The 17698-nt window shown below is 48.5% G+C and overlaps 2 protein-coding genes across 6 annotated transcripts in view; one reads left to right on the forward strand and one right to left on the reverse strand.

The window, feature by feature from the left end:
- Positions 1–9894, forward strand: part of spata6 (spermatogenesis associated 6) — a 12906-nt gene extending 3012 nt beyond the window's left edge. For 3 of the 5 annotated variants that reach the window (XM_076022931.1, XM_076022932.1, XM_076022928.1), the window contains 6 exons: positions 797–877; positions 4335–4757; positions 7179–7266; positions 7424–7464; positions 7909–8057; positions 9594–9894. In XM_076022931.1, the coding sequence (XP_075879046.1) occupies positions 797–877; positions 4335–4757; positions 7179–7266; positions 7424–7464; positions 7909–8011 (736 nt within the window). In that variant the 3' untranslated portion in view covers positions 8012–8057; positions 9594–9894. The remainder of the gene's footprint in view (positions 1–796; positions 878–4334; positions 4758–7178; positions 7267–7423; positions 7465–7908; positions 8058–9593) is intronic. The other 2 variants (XM_076022930.1, XM_076022929.1) reach the window with 1 other exon arrangement.
- On the reverse strand, positions 9779–16621 carry dnttip2 (deoxynucleotidyltransferase, terminal, interacting protein 2). The gene is made up of 8 exons (XM_076022927.1): positions 16463–16621; positions 14042–15966; positions 13044–13182; positions 12725–12820; positions 11765–11929; positions 11516–11625; positions 10028–11047; positions 9779–9895 (listed from the first exon to the last, which is right to left on the reverse strand). The coding sequence occupies exons 1-7, from the start codon at positions 16535–16537 to the stop codon at positions 10945–10947; spliced, it is 2613 nt and encodes an 870-aa protein (XP_075879042.1). The 5' UTR covers positions 16538–16621; the 3' UTR covers positions 9779–9895; positions 10028–10944.
- Between the last annotated feature and the right edge of the window lie 1077 nt (positions 16622–17698).

A 17698-nucleotide genomic window follows, 5' to 3' on the forward strand; every position in this document is an offset into this window, starting at 1 on the left:
TGAGGTGCTCCGTGGAAATGTTTCCCACATATGTCACGTCAGCGTTCCGTCCCGCCAGTTCTGGCGTGGCCGTCGTGGCGTGCGGCGCTCGTGGGACGTCGGCAGGAGGAGATTGTGGCTTTGTGCGGCCGAGATTCCCCCCTAATCCGCGCCACTGATGTGTCTTCACGTGACGGACCGCCGAGATAAACGCTTCAAAAGCAGCAGCTGAGGAGGGAAAGTGATGTAATTCCCAAGTCCTTCCGGGGGCCGTCAGACTTCCTTTGATAGACAGACGGAAAAATGAAACAAAGAGCCCGCCCCCTTTTTGTCTCTGTGCTTCTTGCGACCACTCCGCTCAGATCATCGCTTTGCCTCCTCTTCCGCCTTTCATGCCTCCGTCCCTCGGTGGTCGCCGGCTGCACGCCTATCCTCGCCCCGGCCTCCCACTGAAGAACTGGCATATTAAAATGTCTTTAAACACCCCCCCCCCTCTTTTCCCACCACCCCCTCCCCCGCTGTGTCTTTCTTTCTTCTGGGTTTGTGTTTGAGACCTTTACATAGCAATTTAGACGTCTCTTGCCAAATGCCATATTATTTGAAACATCACTGAGGCCTTTTCTCTTCCTCTCTCTCTCTCTCTCGCCCTCTCTTCTTTTCTCTCGCCGCACTTTGTTTTCCTCGCGCCGGGCGCCAGGCTGAGATTTGTGTTTCTAAATTGCCGTTTCAAACCGTGTGCTGTTATCTGTCCCTTTGCCTCGGCGCGCGTCCTTGTTAAGGATGTCATGTTTGTTCTGATTGTCATCCCGCCCTCTAGGGGATCTCCCCCAAAGTGGAGTTTGGCACGACATCAGTCATTCAGGAGAGTGACGGGAGAGACGGCTGGCCTGCCTCATCTGTAAGTGCGCCTGCGCTTTTTTTTTATTTTTATTTGTTGTTTTTTTTCTGTTTACATCTCACAGGTTCACACATCAACATCTCACATTGTGCCCGTCCACTTAGCTTGTTTTTGTTTTGTTTTTTGTCCCACCCCCACCCCCCAGCACCCCGCCTCCCTCCCCTCCCCGCTGCTGTTTGTTCCGTCTCTTTGATGTTACGCTGTTGATCTGCAAAAACACTTTAGAAAGCCGTTCCGCTTTCATGCATACATTTTGTTGTCCCGTCGAGCGGCTTTTAAAACGTCCAAATCCATCAAAGTTCCGCCAGAGTCGAGTCAGTGGCAGCGGCGGCGGCAGCACGTTGTCCGTCCCCGGAATTTGGAACATCACAGCGCCACCAAGTCCTAAGTTGCCGCAGAAAACCAAGCAGGGTTCATCTCGGCACCGCTAATGACTGGTGTCGCTCACCGTCTGATGTGTCTGTTGCCCAGCTCGGGTAGCCGCCCCCCCCCCCACCATGGTTGCCATGGCTACCGCCTCCATCCGTCTATCTATCTATCCATCCTGGCAGTGTTTCAAGGGTATCTGTTCTTTCCTTATGAATGTAATTAAGGCGAGGGAGATGTGCAATGCTGATAGTGGAGGCAGCTTCTCTCACATCTTCAGTCGACCGGGAGTTTTGCGCAATTTTACATTCGTTTTTTTCTACACTAGCGGGTCAGGATACAGACCTGCTTTATCTCTGCCGCCGCTGCTGCCGCCGCTGTGCACTGTGAAGGGCAACAGGTCTCGGCTGCTTGAACTTTAGCTCTTCCTTTCTTCTTTCTTTTTAAAAGGGCCCGTCCTAGTTTTGGGTTTGTGATGTTCCCACGTCCACTGCTACAATTTGAAATGACAGACTGTGTTCATGGAATGTTAATTCTCGAAGGTTAAGTTCAAGGCACCTGGACTGATGTTAGTATCTTGAAGACATTTCCCATCCTAGTTGCCTTTAGCTTGACCTTCAAGAGCTACTATGACCTGGACGACTGACGACCTTCACAGACATGTTGTGTGTTTTGTTATGTAGTCACATTTGTAAATGAGCATTCCCGGTGCTCTGTTTTTCTCATTTTCGCAGCCCGCAGCCCGCTGTGCACTCGCTTTTACAAACTGTCAGACTGAAAACACAGACTTAACAGTCGCGTCGGGCAAAAATGAAGTGGCAGAATGAAAAGCCTTCCGCAGACAGTTGCGTGTGTGTGTTTGTCTGCTGCGTGCGATCCATCACGCAGCGGTGCGCTTGTTGTCCCAAATATTTCCCAGGTCTGCTCACCTAAGCCGGGCTATTTGTTTAAATGGGATGGCGGTGACAGCGGAGCAGATTGTCAGAGTGTTCTCCCGATGCCTCGGGGGGGACGTCTCCATCAGAGGCCCGGCAGTGGCTGTCACGCAGTGGAATTTCTCCATTTTCTCATTCCTAATGACTTCTCGGCATAGGCACTTCACTGCCTGCCCGCCCGCCCAGCTGACAGCCTATATCCTGTTTTAATAGAGATTTAGAGCGATAGCAACTTCCTCCGAACCTCTGAACCCACGATAATGAATATATACAGATAGCGGCGGAGGCTCTTGCAGTTCCTCTGTAAAAAGAGAGGGGTGCCAAGGTTGGTCGGTCACGCTGGCATTCAGTTTTTGTAGTCGTTTCGAGCTGAGAGTTTTTGGTAAGGCCTGTGGGAAAGCGCCGAGCGTGTGAGTGCAACCCGGGCAACAAAACAGGTGGAAGAGAGAAATGAGCACCTGGAGAGTTTGTGAGAAAGGCGTTAAAAAAAATAAGTGAAAGAACAACAAACAGTTTGGTTGCTAACAGAAAAAGACTTCATAGTGGTATTCAGGTAACTGTCAGACTAGATGATTTACAACAACACAGCAGATCCAGCAGGTCAACACAGTGAATCAGGACGCTGGTGGCAGCAGAAGGTGGAGACCTCGTCCTCTCAGTCGTGCCTTCAGCTGCGGAGTTTCCATGCGACGGCGCCCACTCGCTGACCTCGCCGACCTCTCCAGGTCCACACACCACCTGTCAGGATGGCGTCCACGTGGCGTCGTGTGCCACCTTGAAGGAGCAGCCGTCAGACGTGTGGGGCGGAGGAGCTGCCGACAGGCCTCCTTCACTCAGGCGTCAACGCCAACCCGAGGTGTCTGGGGCCGTCCCGTGACTCCACCCCCTCGTCTCTCTGAAATCCAGCTGAATTTGATTAGATTTGGCATTTTTTCCTCCCACTTTGGATAAATTAGAATCACTTTCATCTGTATGGAATGAATTGGCGGGGAAATATTCCCGAGCTTTTCAAAAACGTCTTTCCCGCGTTTGGTATTCTAGAACTTCAGCTTAATTCGCTACAGAATCTGCTAATGAACTAAACACGTACATGTTTAGTTCATTAAGGGTCAGAGCATTCAAAACATGACAAACATTCTCCCAAAATGCTCTCATTCTTTCACACAGGCCAAATATGTTTCAACACCCGAGAAAATTCCGACTTTGAGCTACAAAGTCAGGCGGCCCTTTGATCCGCCGTGATCTCCCGAGACGGGAGCCGCGCACCCGGCCGCTAAGACATTAGATCCAATTTTACAAGATCAAACGTTTTCAACAGCTTGTAGACTTCAGGCCGCTCCTTAATTTAAACGTGTTCATCATTATCGATTAGGGGGTTCTCAACTTCATCCCGCCACGTCCAGCAGCATCACGGTTGAAGCGGCGTCGGAGCAGCGAGTTTGGAAAAGCGAGGGATCGCAGTGAGAACAGCCTCCAGTTAGCACCGCAGCGTTAGCGCTGCACTGTGTATACTCAACATTCTGCCGCCATCCTCCAGACTGTCAGACCTGCTGCTGCCCAGAGCTGAGCGGTGGTGGGCAGGAGAGCGCGTCGCACTTTGCCCCATGACATCACATCAGTCTTCACCGACAGCCGCAATGAGGATTTATCCCCCCTTCACTTCCTCTCACCAGTAGTTTTCACACAACCGCTAGGTTCCGATTGTTTCACATGTGGCGCCTCTTCATCATGTCGACATGACTGGAGATGGTCATCGAATGCAATTAACATTTTATCTTAACATATTTACCCACCACCGCCCCCTTTTGGTTGGCATTACCGCGGCATTACAGCAGGAAGTGGGCTATAGCTCCACTGCCTGGCCATTAGAGTTATTGAAGCGATTCTGCCGAGGCGGCCGCCTCTGTGCTGCTGCTGGGCGCGAGCGCGAGCGCGGCTGTTGTTGCAACACTTAAAGCGTGAATGATTGAAGCTAATTGTTTTTAATGGTTTGTCCGCGGAGAGCGAGTCTGTCTGCTGAGAGTGGGAGCAGCGGCCGCCTTAATGGCCGGAGTCTGCGGAGAAATCTAAAAACTGACCCAAAGTTCAGGGCCTGTGAGGGTGGCGTGACATTTTGAAGCATCGTCCACACTCGTCTCTGTCTGTGCCACCGGCAGAGCTGCAGTCCCGCCCTGCCCAGGCCGGCCGCCGCCGCTCCGTCCCGGCTCTACGCGGCTAAAGAGCTGTTCCCGTACGTTGGGGACTTTGAGGACGGCAGCTTCCTCTTCCCCAGAGACTGGAGGGGGAGGAGGAACGGCGATGAGAGGACTCCGACGCCGGGGTCCACGTCCTCGCCCTCGTTGGCGTCGCCGGCGTGCAGCCCCGGGAAGAACAGGAAGGACGGGAGCGGAGCGGCCGACGGGGCGTCGGAGCAGCGCCGCTACCAGCAGCCCACCGTCTCCTCCAGGACGCGAGCGCTGTCCCCCTACACGCACCGCAAGATGTGCCAGCTGTCGGAGGACACGAGGCAGCGGCTCAGACACCTGCAGCTCGGCCCGCACCACTTCAAGAAGGAGACGGCGCTCCAGCGGCCCTTCTTGGTTGGTAACACCTGGACCTTCATTTTTTTCTTTACTCTAAAGTCATAGCTCGTTTGCAGTCATGTGACTTTCCAATGGCAGATTCAAATAGAGGGTGGGAAGTTGAGGCGAGGTCTGGGGGGAAGATCTGTACCGTACTCACTTGGATGCTGCCACAAGAGGAAAATACAAACCCGAAATCAGCACGTTAACTTTTTATGTATTTTTTCATGCACTCTGAGGAAATAAAGAAAAGGCCCAAATAACAAAATGTCCCACAAAGAAAGAGTCACGGTCAAATGTCACTTCCCTCTTTGATCATTTTGCTCAAAGGTCCCTGTATATAAAATTTGGCTTGATTTATTATTGGTAAAAGCTTCACATTCCGGCCATAAATACATTAATAAAAGTTACTTGCACTTGCTACTTGTGCTTGCAGTACAGTACAAGTAATTTGGTTTTCGTACAGTCCAATTTACCAAACAGTCTTTGAGACCCGATTTTTAATAAAATGTGTTGGGTTCTCCGGCAAATAACTCAAAACATTATCATAATAACGTCAGTAATTAATGTTAGATTTGTTAGGCTGCACCTGCTCTAAACAAAATAAAACATATCTGCATCACAGCGAAGACATGGAGTGTAAACAAGCTGCTGTGCAAAAAGAAAAAATAAATAAAAAACCCTCATGTGATGATCTATTTATGCCGCTGAAACGCACGTTGAGGGGGCAGGGGTTAGCAAAATTAATGGGATCCTGAGTTGATGTAGCTCAAAACTCAGCGGAGCCTCCCGTAATTTGAACATAATCTAGTCGGCAGATTAAGTGGAGGCCGTAATAAGAGGGCAGCGTTAATCTTTCCACCTGAGCCGTTAATGGATTTGGACGTCACCGCAGCAACATGCGCCGAGGGGCTCGGCCGTGCTTTAACAGTGCGCATCCAGGATTTAGACCGGCCCGCTCTTATTTATTAATGCTTTAATTACGGCCGTGTCGGCGCGGACAGGAGATTAGCATATAAAAGGGGGGGGGTGATTTCCTGACGACACACCTCGGGGAGCGCGCGCGCGGCTGACGGACAGCGGCGACACAGCCACCACTTCGATTCTATTCCCGCTTCTTCTTCTTTTTTTCTCATTTACATGGAATCTAATCACGAGGGCGCCCAAAAATCCACCAGCGTGCCGTCGTCATTAAGAAAAGGCAATGATTAGGTGGCATTGTTTGTTTTTGTCACGCTAAACAAATTGAATGGACAGGAATACCAGCGAGGTTTTTATTAAAGCAGAGGAGCCAGGATGCTCCTCCCGAGCCGGCTTTCCTGAGGGAATCTTCCGTCGACAATTAACCCAAGTAATTGCGAGTCAAGCTGCAATTAACAAATAGATACTTAATGAAGTAGCTTAGCGCCACGGCGAATGCATCATCGGCGCCCGTTTCGGCAGCCTCGACTCGCCGTTGGTGTGGAGAAAAGCTCTTTCACTGCAGAAACCCTTAGAAGAAAATCCAAATGGATTATTGCTTTGTGACGCTCTCCTCTCTCAAACAAAGACTTGAGATGTTTTTGGCACCTTGGTAGCAAAATAAAATGAGATAATCAGATGAGAGAGGACAATAGCAGGTTACCTGGAGCTTCTTGACTTTGATATCCATAGAGGGAATGCAGCAGGATTTGCTAAACCTCGCATGATGTATGCGCATGAGCTCAGTGGGAAATGCCCAAATTTGGCCTAGTGTCATTTTGGAAAAGGCATTGTTTCATCACGTTTACACACATGAAACAATGGTATTTATTTACCTGTCACGGCCTTTTCAAAGAGAACCAGCCATTTGCGGGCCGATGATCAGCTGACAGCAAAGTGCTCAGCAGCTCTAAACACTTCCGGCGTGTCATTTTAGCGGCCAGTGCAGGCATGGGCAAACTACGCTTTTTAATCCAGCACGCCAAACTTGAAGGGATCCTATTGATATTAAAGAAGTCATAAAATATTACGTTAGTTACGTTACGTTAGTATTTCATCTTTCTTTTTTTTTCTTCTTTTTTTTGTGTGTTTTAAGAGTCGTTTCAATAAAGAGCGAAACACCGTGGGGTCTTCAAACACATATTTTGTTGTAACGCCTTTGTTCATTTTCAGTTGACATTAAAGCACATATTTTCTACACATCCCAGGATATATTTTTTCCTCCTATGAGGTGGCTCACTGCATCCATCTGCTGCTGCTCCGGCCCCCTCTGTCAAAAGGTTTGCCCAGCGCTGGACTACTAGTGGAAGAGCAGCTCACGTCTCCTCAGCCGGCGATGCCGCAGTCTGAGATCTGCCCAGCAAACACAATTATTTGAAAAGCCCGGTGACTGAGGTCACTCATTGGCTGAAAGTGTTTGCTGCTGTCGATCGATAGTACAACCTGACGGCATATTAAGTGTTTGCTCTTTTCCTCCAGTTGTCTTTTCACAACGACGCGTCCAGGACTGCAACGCCCTCTTCCTGTCGCAGTGACGGCGCGCGGCGACACTCCATCAGCTTCACAGGCAAGAGCCGACGCTGCCGTCAACAAACAGCCATTTGCAAAATGAGTGTCTGTTTCCCTGTGCTTCAGGAATTTTTACATCACAATTGTTAAACTTTCTGAATGTTTGCAGTTCACAATATACTCTGGATGTTGACTGAACTTTGTTCTGGTTGTAGATGCTTCTCTCCTTGGAAGTTACAGGCCAAGAGCAAGCAAAGTAAGTTTGATTTTCAGTATTTTAATCAAATCCAATTTTATTTATAGAGCACTGTTCACGCAATTGAAATGCAACTCAAGAGTGCTTTGCAGCAACATAGATGAAAGCATAAGAACATAATAATCATCCCTCCTTCTCCACATATATGATTATATACACATACGGTCTTTACTGAAGATAGAGACTATGGAAGTGAATCCTGCTGTTAAGTGTTTGCATATCTTTTGTTGAACACATTAAACACTAGTTTTCTATTTGAATGACCCAACTAAATTAAAAAGACAAACAATTCAAATGCTGGCTACATTTCAGGTTTATTTTGAAGTAGTGAGTGCACCATGGTTCTGTTCAGGAAATGAAACGGTTCCGAGTGGAACCCTGCAGCTGCGAGGCGCCGCACCGCTCACCCCGTCGCTCACCCTGTCGCTCTGCGTCCTGATCCAGGTGCACTCAGAGCCTGCGACCGCCCGCTCCTCCCCAGAGTCCAGGCCCGACGCTGGCGCCAGAAGCCCGGCGACAAGCCGAGCCGTCGATCAGTGCAACCTGAGCGCGTACAACACCAAGAGCCTCCTGAGAGACTCGCTCACCGAGAGGTAAAGTCTCCCGGCGCGGCTTCACCCCGCCTGCGTATCACTTTGTGTCGCGTTCAAGAGTATTTCAAGACATCACTCAGTAAGAAAACTTTACACAGGAACGACTTTGCAGCGGCGCCAAAGCAGGAGAAAACATAATCCTCCTTCTTTTTTTTTTAATATCCCCCCTGTGATAAATTATTCTCACCCATCTGTGTAAATCATCAGTGTTTGCTCCGAAGATCGCAAAAAGCGAAGGAGGCACCTGTACGAGTTTCCAATTAAAGCGCACGGCAAATATACAACAATCCTGTGAGATTAGTCATACACTGCCACTTCCTTCTGCGTGTGCACGCGCATGCACACACACACACACACACACACACACACACACACACACACACACACACAGCAGGCCTTTAATAGTGGCCGCGCTCATTGGGCAGGATGAATTCCCCTCCACCCCTCCGATTACAGGAGCTGATGCCTCGTCATGTTTGTTCATTACTGGAAGAGGGACGCCGGCAGAAGGGAAAACAAAGGAAAAACGGCATCGATCGGCGTCTCAGCCCGCGAGCCCGACGCGTTTGACCCGCGCCGCGCATTAATACATTCTGAGACCTTGTCATCGATCGTGGCAGCTGCGAGTTAAACACACCGAGGGGACCGACGTCCCGTTTCTTTTTCTTTTTTTTTGTTTGTTTGCCTTTTATTTTCCTCCTCCCCCATCGGATCTCCTCCCTCTCGGCCGCTCGTTCTGCCGAGTCCATCAGTAAACACTCGAAATCAATAGACAATCTTAAGCCGCTAAGTAAATTGTAGGAAATGAATGATACTTTTCTCTCAATTGGAAACGCGACTGTAGTTGCAGGTCGGGGGATTAGAGGGAGGCTGCAGATTCCCCCAGACAGGCGGAGGGACACGTCCCATCAGCCGGCTTTGATCCACACAGACAATGACAGATGTCCCCGTCGCCATATGATTTACCCTTGATGACTTTTTTTTCCTGTCTTTCTTCGTTTCAAATAAAGAAGTGCGTGGTGGAGGTGGAGGGCGATCCTCCACCACGTCGCGCGCGCCGCCACTCCGGCCTCTCACTCCTGACAAATAGAGCCCGATGAGGGGAAATAGTGGGAATTTATTACTCGCTCATTTCTTTCTGTCTGTCAAAACAAACTGCCGTCCGTCTCATCAGCACCAACCTGCGGCAACTTCCCTGGCGGACGCTCGCCGCGCCGCCACGGTTGATGAGCAGTCGCTTCCTGCCTCCAGTGTGAGCGCACGGCTGCGTCTGGAGGTGATCAAGCAAACCTTTTTGGGAAGTTTCTTTCTATGAGGAGGAACACTGGTGTTTATTTATTCCAGCGCGTGTTGTTGAGTTCGGAGCGCTCGGCTCGGCGCGCTTCATGTCCTGTGTTATAGCACAGACTAGTGGCGGTAGGAGGTCATTATGTGCTTGTCTGGGTGAAGCCAGTGGTCGCAGCTCAGCCCAAACTGGTTTCAGTAGAGTTTAATGTCTTTTGTTGTTGTTGTTGTTGTCTGTGGTGTTTTCCCCAGCGTCCAGACCAGTCGGCCCAGTCCGTCCCACTGGGAGGAGATCCACAGCCGAGTCCAGAAGATTCTGCGCACACACAAAGCCGACTGGGACCACCAAGCGACCTTTGACCTTTGAGTGAGCGACCAGCTCGCAGGGCTGGGAGCCTTCTTGGGATCCTGATCACCGTGTTGCCTTTTTTTATATATGTTACACTTTATTCTTACCAGTGAAAGGCAGACTGACACTTGCTGTGTGTCTCACTCTTATTGGACACATTTGCATCTTCAAACTCAGGCTTTTATCGTTCTGCTCAGTCTTTACCCTTTGCCCCTCCCTGTTCCTTTGGTCTCTTTGTCACTAACCTGTCCATTTTGTTCTACCTTGACTAGTTTGTGAAGCAAAAACATAAATAGTGCAAACCTGCACGTCTCACACACATACAACACCATCTGACATGATGCCAGTCTACTTAAATTTTTCGAATAATTTTAGGTGTAATTATACAACATTTATTTATATACATACGCATTTATATTTATATATGTCATTCTTATGCGGGTCTTTCTATATTTGAATTATTTATTTTTATACATCTATATGATTTTTGGTTGCTCACCCTGCAACTCACTCTGGCTTCTCTGGCTACTTCTATTTCAGTCCCTCTCTTTGGCTGCATTTTTTTGTATTTCCTTTTTCACCCCAGCAGGTCATAAGCAGATGAGCGCCCTCTGGAGTCTGGATCTGCTCTAGGTTTCTTCCCACAGGGGAGTTTTCCCTCGACCGCTGTCGCATCCTGCTTGCTCTGGGAGGGTTCAATTGGTTTTCTCCTGATTGCACAGAGTACATTGAGACGTCTCTGGATGTGTTTAGCGCTGTACAAATAAAAGTTGATTGACATACGACAGTGAGTCCTTTTTCTCAATTTTCAGACATGTTGAGATATTGAGTTCTATACTCTGCCTCACATTAAACTATAATAGGACGGTCATTTCTGTGAATTTCTGCCAGATAAGTATTTTCTTTGTTTTTTTGTCCCAGTAGAAAAAAAAATTGACATACTGTAGTTTGTTTTGAGTCCAAAAGTAATTTTATGTTCATCACAGGCGCTTTCAACATTATACAGCACAGGTGGAAAATAAAGATCAGTGTGAATAAAAATCTCACTTTTAAATAGAAGCACGTCAGGACGAGTTTCTGGCCACGGCACAAATCAGGACTTCTCAACAGCGTGCTTAGAAATTTTAGTCCTCGTGTGGCGACACTGGAAGTCGATCTAGCCGAAGTCCAACACATGATTTCGTTTGGGCTAAAAGGTGGATTTCAGATGACAGACGTCCGAGTCCTTGTGTTCGTCACCTCAGGTCGGGAGTTTTACTTTTTACCCATTTTATTATTAATTTTCTTCTTGATCTTCTTGCCGGCTCTTTGCGCTGCTTGTTCCGCCACTACCTGCTGATACTTCCTCTTGTTGTTCCTGGAGAGCCAGAGAGGAGAGGAAGTATGGGCATGTGCAACATACACAATACAGAACTGCAGAGGTTGGAGTAGGAAATGATTTTTAAGAGGCATTTAAATGCGTTGGTATTCATTCAACCACGTTACAATGCAATTTATTTGTGTTTTTTTTGTCAGTGCAACAGCTGCAGTGAGGCAGTAAAACCATGTTGCTGGAAAGAAAGCAATGATTATTTTGATAATAAACGTTAATGTCTCCAAAATGAAATTAAATGATCACAAATCACACATTGTCATCACTTTGCATCAGTGTTAGTGGTTAATACTTGAATAAGTCAAAACGCAACAGTGGAATAAACAAAAGAAGTACCAGAAAACACAGTTGAACCATTAAGATGTAAAGATAAACAATAAAGATGCAGCTGCCACTGCAGAGCAGCTTTGTGTGACATCACAAAGTCCAGTAACACAAGCGTGTCCGACTTACTGTCTGAACTCGGCGTCGGCCAGCAGCTCCTCCACCATGGTTCTCTTCCTGGCCTTCTTGGGAACCCGGGAATGATAGAAGTCCACTGGATTGTCCACCACTGTGCCAACCTGCCAACACACATGACACACCATCACACTCAGGCACAGGGACAGTAGTGTGACTGGGCACTTATCATTGTAAAGGTTTTGTGGGGGAAACTTCTGGTAAGAGAAGAATTTAGCGCAGAGGTTGGAGCTGGAAACTCACCTGGAAATACTTGGGGAAGCCGTCTCTGTCATTCTTCTTGTAGAACCTCTTGGTGTCCAGGGAGCCTCTCATCTTCAGGACCTGCAGGTCTCCTTTCAGCTCCTTGTTCAGCTCCGGAGCTTTCATGTTGAACCAGGCTTCTCCTGTCGTTTTTGCCTTCTCCTCCTGGGAAAAAAAAATACACACTTTAAGAATTTTCAAACGCTGACAAATAGTTGAGCCTAAATAAAGTGTTTTATGTTTGATGTACTCTGCACGGTTCTCTATTCCAGTGGTTTTCAAAGTGTAACCCTAACGCTTAATTATCATTATGAACAGATATAACCTAATTATTGCTTAATCATTATAATTCAATATAATGGATAATAATATATCCTATGGAGATGGGGTGAGCTAGGTCCTTCCCCTCTTCCAAACCCCAACCCTAATCCTATCCCCACCAACCCTAAACTCCAACCCCAACCCCACCCCCAACCTTGATCCTCCAACCCTAACTTCTAACCCGTGGTTTCTTTTCCGCCAGGAGCCACTAGGGGAGCTGCAGAAAAATGGGAAAAAATACAATTTTTGTAACTTTGTCTGCTGGTTTGTGAAAGGGGTCCCTGGCGAGATGTTGTTTGGGGGTCCATGGCATGGAAAAGTTTGGGAATCTCTGGTCTATTCTAACAGGGAACAAAAGCTACATTGTTTTAATGACTTGATGATCTGTAGGTTTTGTATCTTTGCTTTTATGCTGCATTTTCATCCAATGTGTTCTGTATTGTTAAGCGGCTCAAAGTCCACATAGTCACATTATGTAGTGATGATGATCAATAAGTTCTTCTGGAGTCCAGACCTTGTTAGGTTTGTTTTTATGCTACTTTTCCATCCAGCACACAGTTGCAAAGTTTTTAGGGACGCGCACGTTGTTTCTCCAGGACATTCAGGCATTCGATCGCACGCTGACTTCGTCAGACTCACCCTGTGTTTCAACTTCAGGGCATGCTTGGATTCTTTGTACGGTGGCACAGAGTCCTTCTTTTCAAAGTCTGGTCCAATTACACTCTTCTTCATCACCTGGGGACAACACAAAACAAAAGTTCAAGCCCCGCCGCAAATCACCGAGCTCCATTAACACCTCACAAGTCCAAGACAAAAAGGCCAAAGTCGAAAAAAAGCGCCGAGTGGCGTCTCAGGTGTTATTGGATTTGCTCGTCCTCGCATAACTGTGGGGTTCATTATTCATTCTGCAACGCGGGTTTCAAAAGGGGGAGGGAAGAAAAATCAATTGCTTATTTACCTCATCTTGGATCTTCTTTTCCTTTAGTTTCTGCAGCGAACTGGAGACAGGTTTTGATTTGCTGCCATCGAAATTGATGTATAAACCCCCGAGCTCCTTCACTCTGATGCCGGGGTCAATACGGCTGGACATCTCTTTCCTGAAACAAATGGGTAATGAGAAAAGTCCTCTGGAAGCGGAGTCACGAATCATATTTCACCTTTGCACACGGTACAAATGATAAGTGTGGATTTGCTGCTTTTTGTTGGCTTAGTTTTGATAACATTGATTAATAGAAGTTTTTATTCCAAAGATTAACCCCCCCCCCCCCAAAAAAAAAACACTAACAAGTATCAATCTATCCCAAATGCCTCATGAGATCGGCCTTCATGGCCAATAAAAGGTTCCTTATTACACCCGTTCTCGGATCTTTGTGTCCCCAGACTCCAATAAAGCAGCCTGGTGCAAAAACTATAAATCTCTAGAAGACGGACCACTGAGCCGTGTGTTTACAGTTTCCTGCTAAAACTGACGCTCAGTTGGACCAACCAACAGAAATCAAAACACAAACAAAAAAACAAAGATCCTATAGAGGGCGAAACAAACTCCTAGCAGTCACAAACCCAGTGGAAGTTCCAATGAGGTACGAGTGCCCTTTGTGACATCACATAAACTCTCTTCAATCACTTCCTGTTTTATCTCACATTTTCCCAGGAGACACGTGGTTTATAGGAAATATTGGTAAAATGCAGTTTGTGTGACGATGGACTGTTACCTGTCCTTGGTCCTGAAGTCAGAACAGAAAACAGTTTTTTTTTTTAGTATGGTAAACTTAGTGTAAGATGTGTTACTAGCCAGTTATGCTTAGTCGCATCCCCAAAAATGTTTTTAAAACATTTCTTGGTGCCTTTAAGAAAAAGAACCACGGCTCTAAGCAACGTTTACTCAAGTGAGCGCACGTGTGTGTGTGTGTGTGTGTACATGCGTGCGTATTAAAGGCCGTCACGTGTCATACTTACACCAGAGGGTTTCTGCTGGAGTAGAGCATGTTTGCCGTTTCGTCGTCTTCCTCCTCCTCCTCGTCCACAAACTCGTCCTCCTCCTCCTCCTCCTCCTCCTCTTCTTTCTCCTCCGGCTCAGCTTTGTCGCCCTTGGCCTCCTTCGTCATGTAGTAGTCTTCGTCCGCGTCCTGCCCCGGCCGTGTGTCAATCATAAACATCCCGCCCATCCTCGTACACGCCGTCTCTGACTTCCCGGAAGGCCCCGGTGTTTCCGCCTCAGAAAGTTCTTTCTCCTCTTCTTCTTCCTCCCCCTCTTCATCCTCCCCCTTCTCCTCGTCCTCCCCCTCCTCCTCGTCCTCGCTGCTGTCCAGCAGGCTGATTACCTTCTTGGTCTGGCCAGTGACAGCGTCTGCAGGTTGACGCTCGGGGCTGGACTCCACCGTGACGGCGGCCTGCTGGCTGGACGTCACCTGGATGTCCTCGCTGGACTCCACCGCCTGATGACTGTTGCCAGGCGACGCGCTGACGACCATTTCCACATCCTCCTCTTCACCGGCAGCATTTTCCTCCACGTCAGCGGCCTCTAAATCTTGAACGTTACCTGGGGACTCACGCGACGCCGCTGCAGACGCCATGGGGGGTTCGGCCTTCTCCGACGCCGAGGACGTCTCCTGCGTCCCTTCCATCTCCGGGCTGCTCTGCTCCTCGTTGTCTTCACACAGCTCCCCCTGCTGGGCATTATCGACTGCTGCAGGTTTGTCAACTTCTTCGGCACAGGGGGCTTTTTCCGTTTCCTCCGAGACACAAACTGCCCTCTCCTGGCTTGAAACGCACACATCACCTTCTTCTACCCTTTCCCCCTGGTCTTTCACCTCCTCCTCTTCCTCCTCCACCAGCGTGCACTCGGCATCCTCGCCGATCACCGTGTTTTCCAACTGCGAGTCGTCCAGCGTCGCAGCGTCCTCCTCGACCAGCTCCACCGACTTCTCCTGGACGATGCCGAGCTGCCTGGCAGAGCGCCGGACCCCCGGAGCGTCGCGGCTGCTGCTCCCCGAGCCGGTGCGGCTGCTGCAGGGCGTCCCTCGGCCGCGGGTAGAGCAGGGGCTGCCGACCAGCGAGGGCTCAGAGTCCGAATCCAACGCCCGGGACTTTCCTCCCCTTCTGACGCTGTGGCCGGGCCCAAACTCAAAGCCCTCGGAGTCGCAGGACTGCGGGTCACTGGCGGACGCTGCGCTCCGTCCTCTAGTGGTCGCGCGGCTGCTCCTGCGTGTCGGCGTGGAGGGGGTGGAGCTTTCCGCCGCCTCGTCGAGGTGGATGGGTATGGAGCCCGTTTGCTTTCTGGATCTCGTCGCCCTGCGCCGGGTGGAGGCAGAGGCAGAGGCGCTGGACAGGAAGCTGTCAGTATCTGACAGTTCCGAGTCGCCGGTTTGTTGTTGTTGTTGTTGTTTAGCAGCCGACCTGGTGCGAGCGCTTTTCCGCTGACTTCTGGTCACCGCAGGGTTGCAGGATTCATCCGCCTTACTGTCAGCGAGGTCAGCGCTCACCAGGTTTCTCGTGCTCCGCCGTGTTCGCCGACCAGTGTTGGGCGGAGAGACCGCGGAGTTGCAGGACTCCACTTCGGAAAGGTCTTCGTCCTGGCTCAGAACGCGGACCTGTTTTCTCCTGGACCTGGTGAGGGTGAGCGGCACCGACTCCGCGGAGCAGCACGACTCCACGTCCGACACGTCCCCTTCGTGGGTGGAGCCCACGGGGGTGCACGGCTGCTCCGGGCTGTGCAGTCTGGACGCTCGGGAGCATCTCTTGGGCAGCGACGTAGCCGGAGATGTGGGGCCCTCCACCTCGCTCCTCTTAAGCAGCACACAGGCTTCAGCGAGGGTGTGTTGGCCATCGTTCTCTGCTTGTCTGGCGGTTCTTCTGGTGATTCGACCGGTAGAGGGCGTAGCCTGTGCAGCAAAAAGAACAAGACGCGTTAATGGTAAAAGCTTTGCTAGTTTACACTTTGGGGGAGACAACTACAAGCACTGCGAACGATATTTCATATTCACATATGACTTGAAAAAGATTCTGTGTGTGATGATGACGTGGCTTAAGTGACCTGGAAATCTATGGTTGGGGGCTTGGATGTGTGGACAAACTGACTTTCCCCCCTTATGTTAATTTATTTTTATTAAAACGTTCTTATCAGTGACGTAATTTCATGCCTGAGCAGCGTCCGAGTATCAACTAGCTCATTTATCGTCGATCGTTTAGTTTCGGCTTATTAGTCTGGACGTTTACAAACTACCAGCATGCAGTTTACGCACACGTGAAGTTTGAGCTGCCGACTGTTCCGGGAAACCAGCGAATAGTTAGCGACGGGTTAATTTCTTGTCGGACTAAACCTTTACACGAGCATGCGGCAGACAACAGCTTTCACCGCTTATCTTTTCGTAGACGTACCTGGACATCGGAGGGCTGTTCCTGGCTTGATTTAGCCGGAGAGAGCACGCGGACTCCTCTCCTGGTGGCCACCATATTGCACGTTGAACTGTTTCTGCTCCCGCTTCCGGTCTTGCTCAGGGATGACTAGTCGAGCACCGGAAATGAGACACAGGCAGAACAATTGATCGCAGAGCAATGGACGTTGAAGCGGGCCGGACCTCGATTTGATCCACGCGTTTCCACTTTGACACTTATTTCACTGCACAATATGGTTTACCAGATGGGGCAGTTGCTGTGCCGACACAAACCGACCGGGAAAGTACTACTAAAATGCAGAGGACAAACTTCGCATCGGTCGGGATGTGACAATCACTGGGACTTAACACATCAAAAACTCAATTTGTTTAAGTACAGGGAAAATATGTATTCCTTTTATTTTATTGTCCCCAGCGGAGAACCAGGAGGAAATTATTTTCCATTCTTTTTATTTCTTCTAACCACCAAGACCTCTTGTCCCATCAGTACAGGGAAATAGCACAAGAGGAAAGTGGAAAATGTTACTGTTTAAAACAAAAAACACATGAAGCCTTTCAAACATAATTTATTTAGCAGCTTTATTTGACCCCAGTAAACCCAAATCAGAGTATAAATAACTCTGCATACAAGATGTAGGTGAAATTTCATCTTTTGCGTCATCAATGATGATATTGAATATTTGGTTGTACTGTAAAACAAGCAGCCCATCTTCATCCAAAGAATTACTTTTAAATTTTATAATTTCAACACGGTCCGCTTAAAAGAGATGAATACAAGAGATCATGAGATTCATCTTAGTATAGTTTACAACAGTGCAAATGATATCAGAATGCACATTGTCATTATCTCTGTCTATGTACACTAAACCAATAATCTCATGTATGAGTATGAGGATAAACAAACAAATGACAGTGTACACATTAAGTAAAAGGCATGATAAAATAAGTTGTAAAACAGTCTTGCAGACCTCATAGATCAAATTAACTAGGATCGTAAAACAAACCTTTTTGAGGGAGTATTGCGCATTCATCTGAGGATTGTGGGAGGGATTTACAGGGAGAGACATCTAATTGCATGAGTAAAAATCAAACTTAAATTTATACGTTCCCTTACCTTTCAGAGTGCTTAGAAATACTAAAACAACATTCCTAGATCCTCTAGATTTCTTTGCAATCAGACAAAAACATATAAAGCTCATCAACACAGTAGAGATAAAGA

This window comes from Nelusetta ayraudi, unplaced genomic scaffold (genome assembly GCF_046127955.1).
Source record: "Nelusetta ayraudi isolate G7.1 ecotype Tasmania unplaced genomic scaffold, CSIRO-AGI_Nayr_v1 ptg000013l, whole genome shotgun sequence".
Taxonomy (NCBI): domain Eukaryota; kingdom Metazoa; phylum Chordata; class Actinopteri; order Tetraodontiformes; family Monacanthidae; genus Nelusetta; species Nelusetta ayraudi.

Coding starts and splice junctions, on each gene's coding strand:
- dnttip2 (XM_076022927.1), bottom strand. CDS start 16,537: ATGGTGGCCACCAGGAGAGGAGTCCGCGTGCTCTCTCCGGCTAAATCA. Junction 11,930..12,724: donor CCCTGAAGTTGAAACACAGG/GTGAGTCTGACG, acceptor TTTTTTTCCCAG/GAGGAGAAGGCAAAAACGAC. Junction 11,626..11,764: donor GCTTCCCCAAGTATTTCCAG/GTGAGTTTCCAG, acceptor GTGTGTTGGCAG/GTTGGCACAGTGGTGGACAA.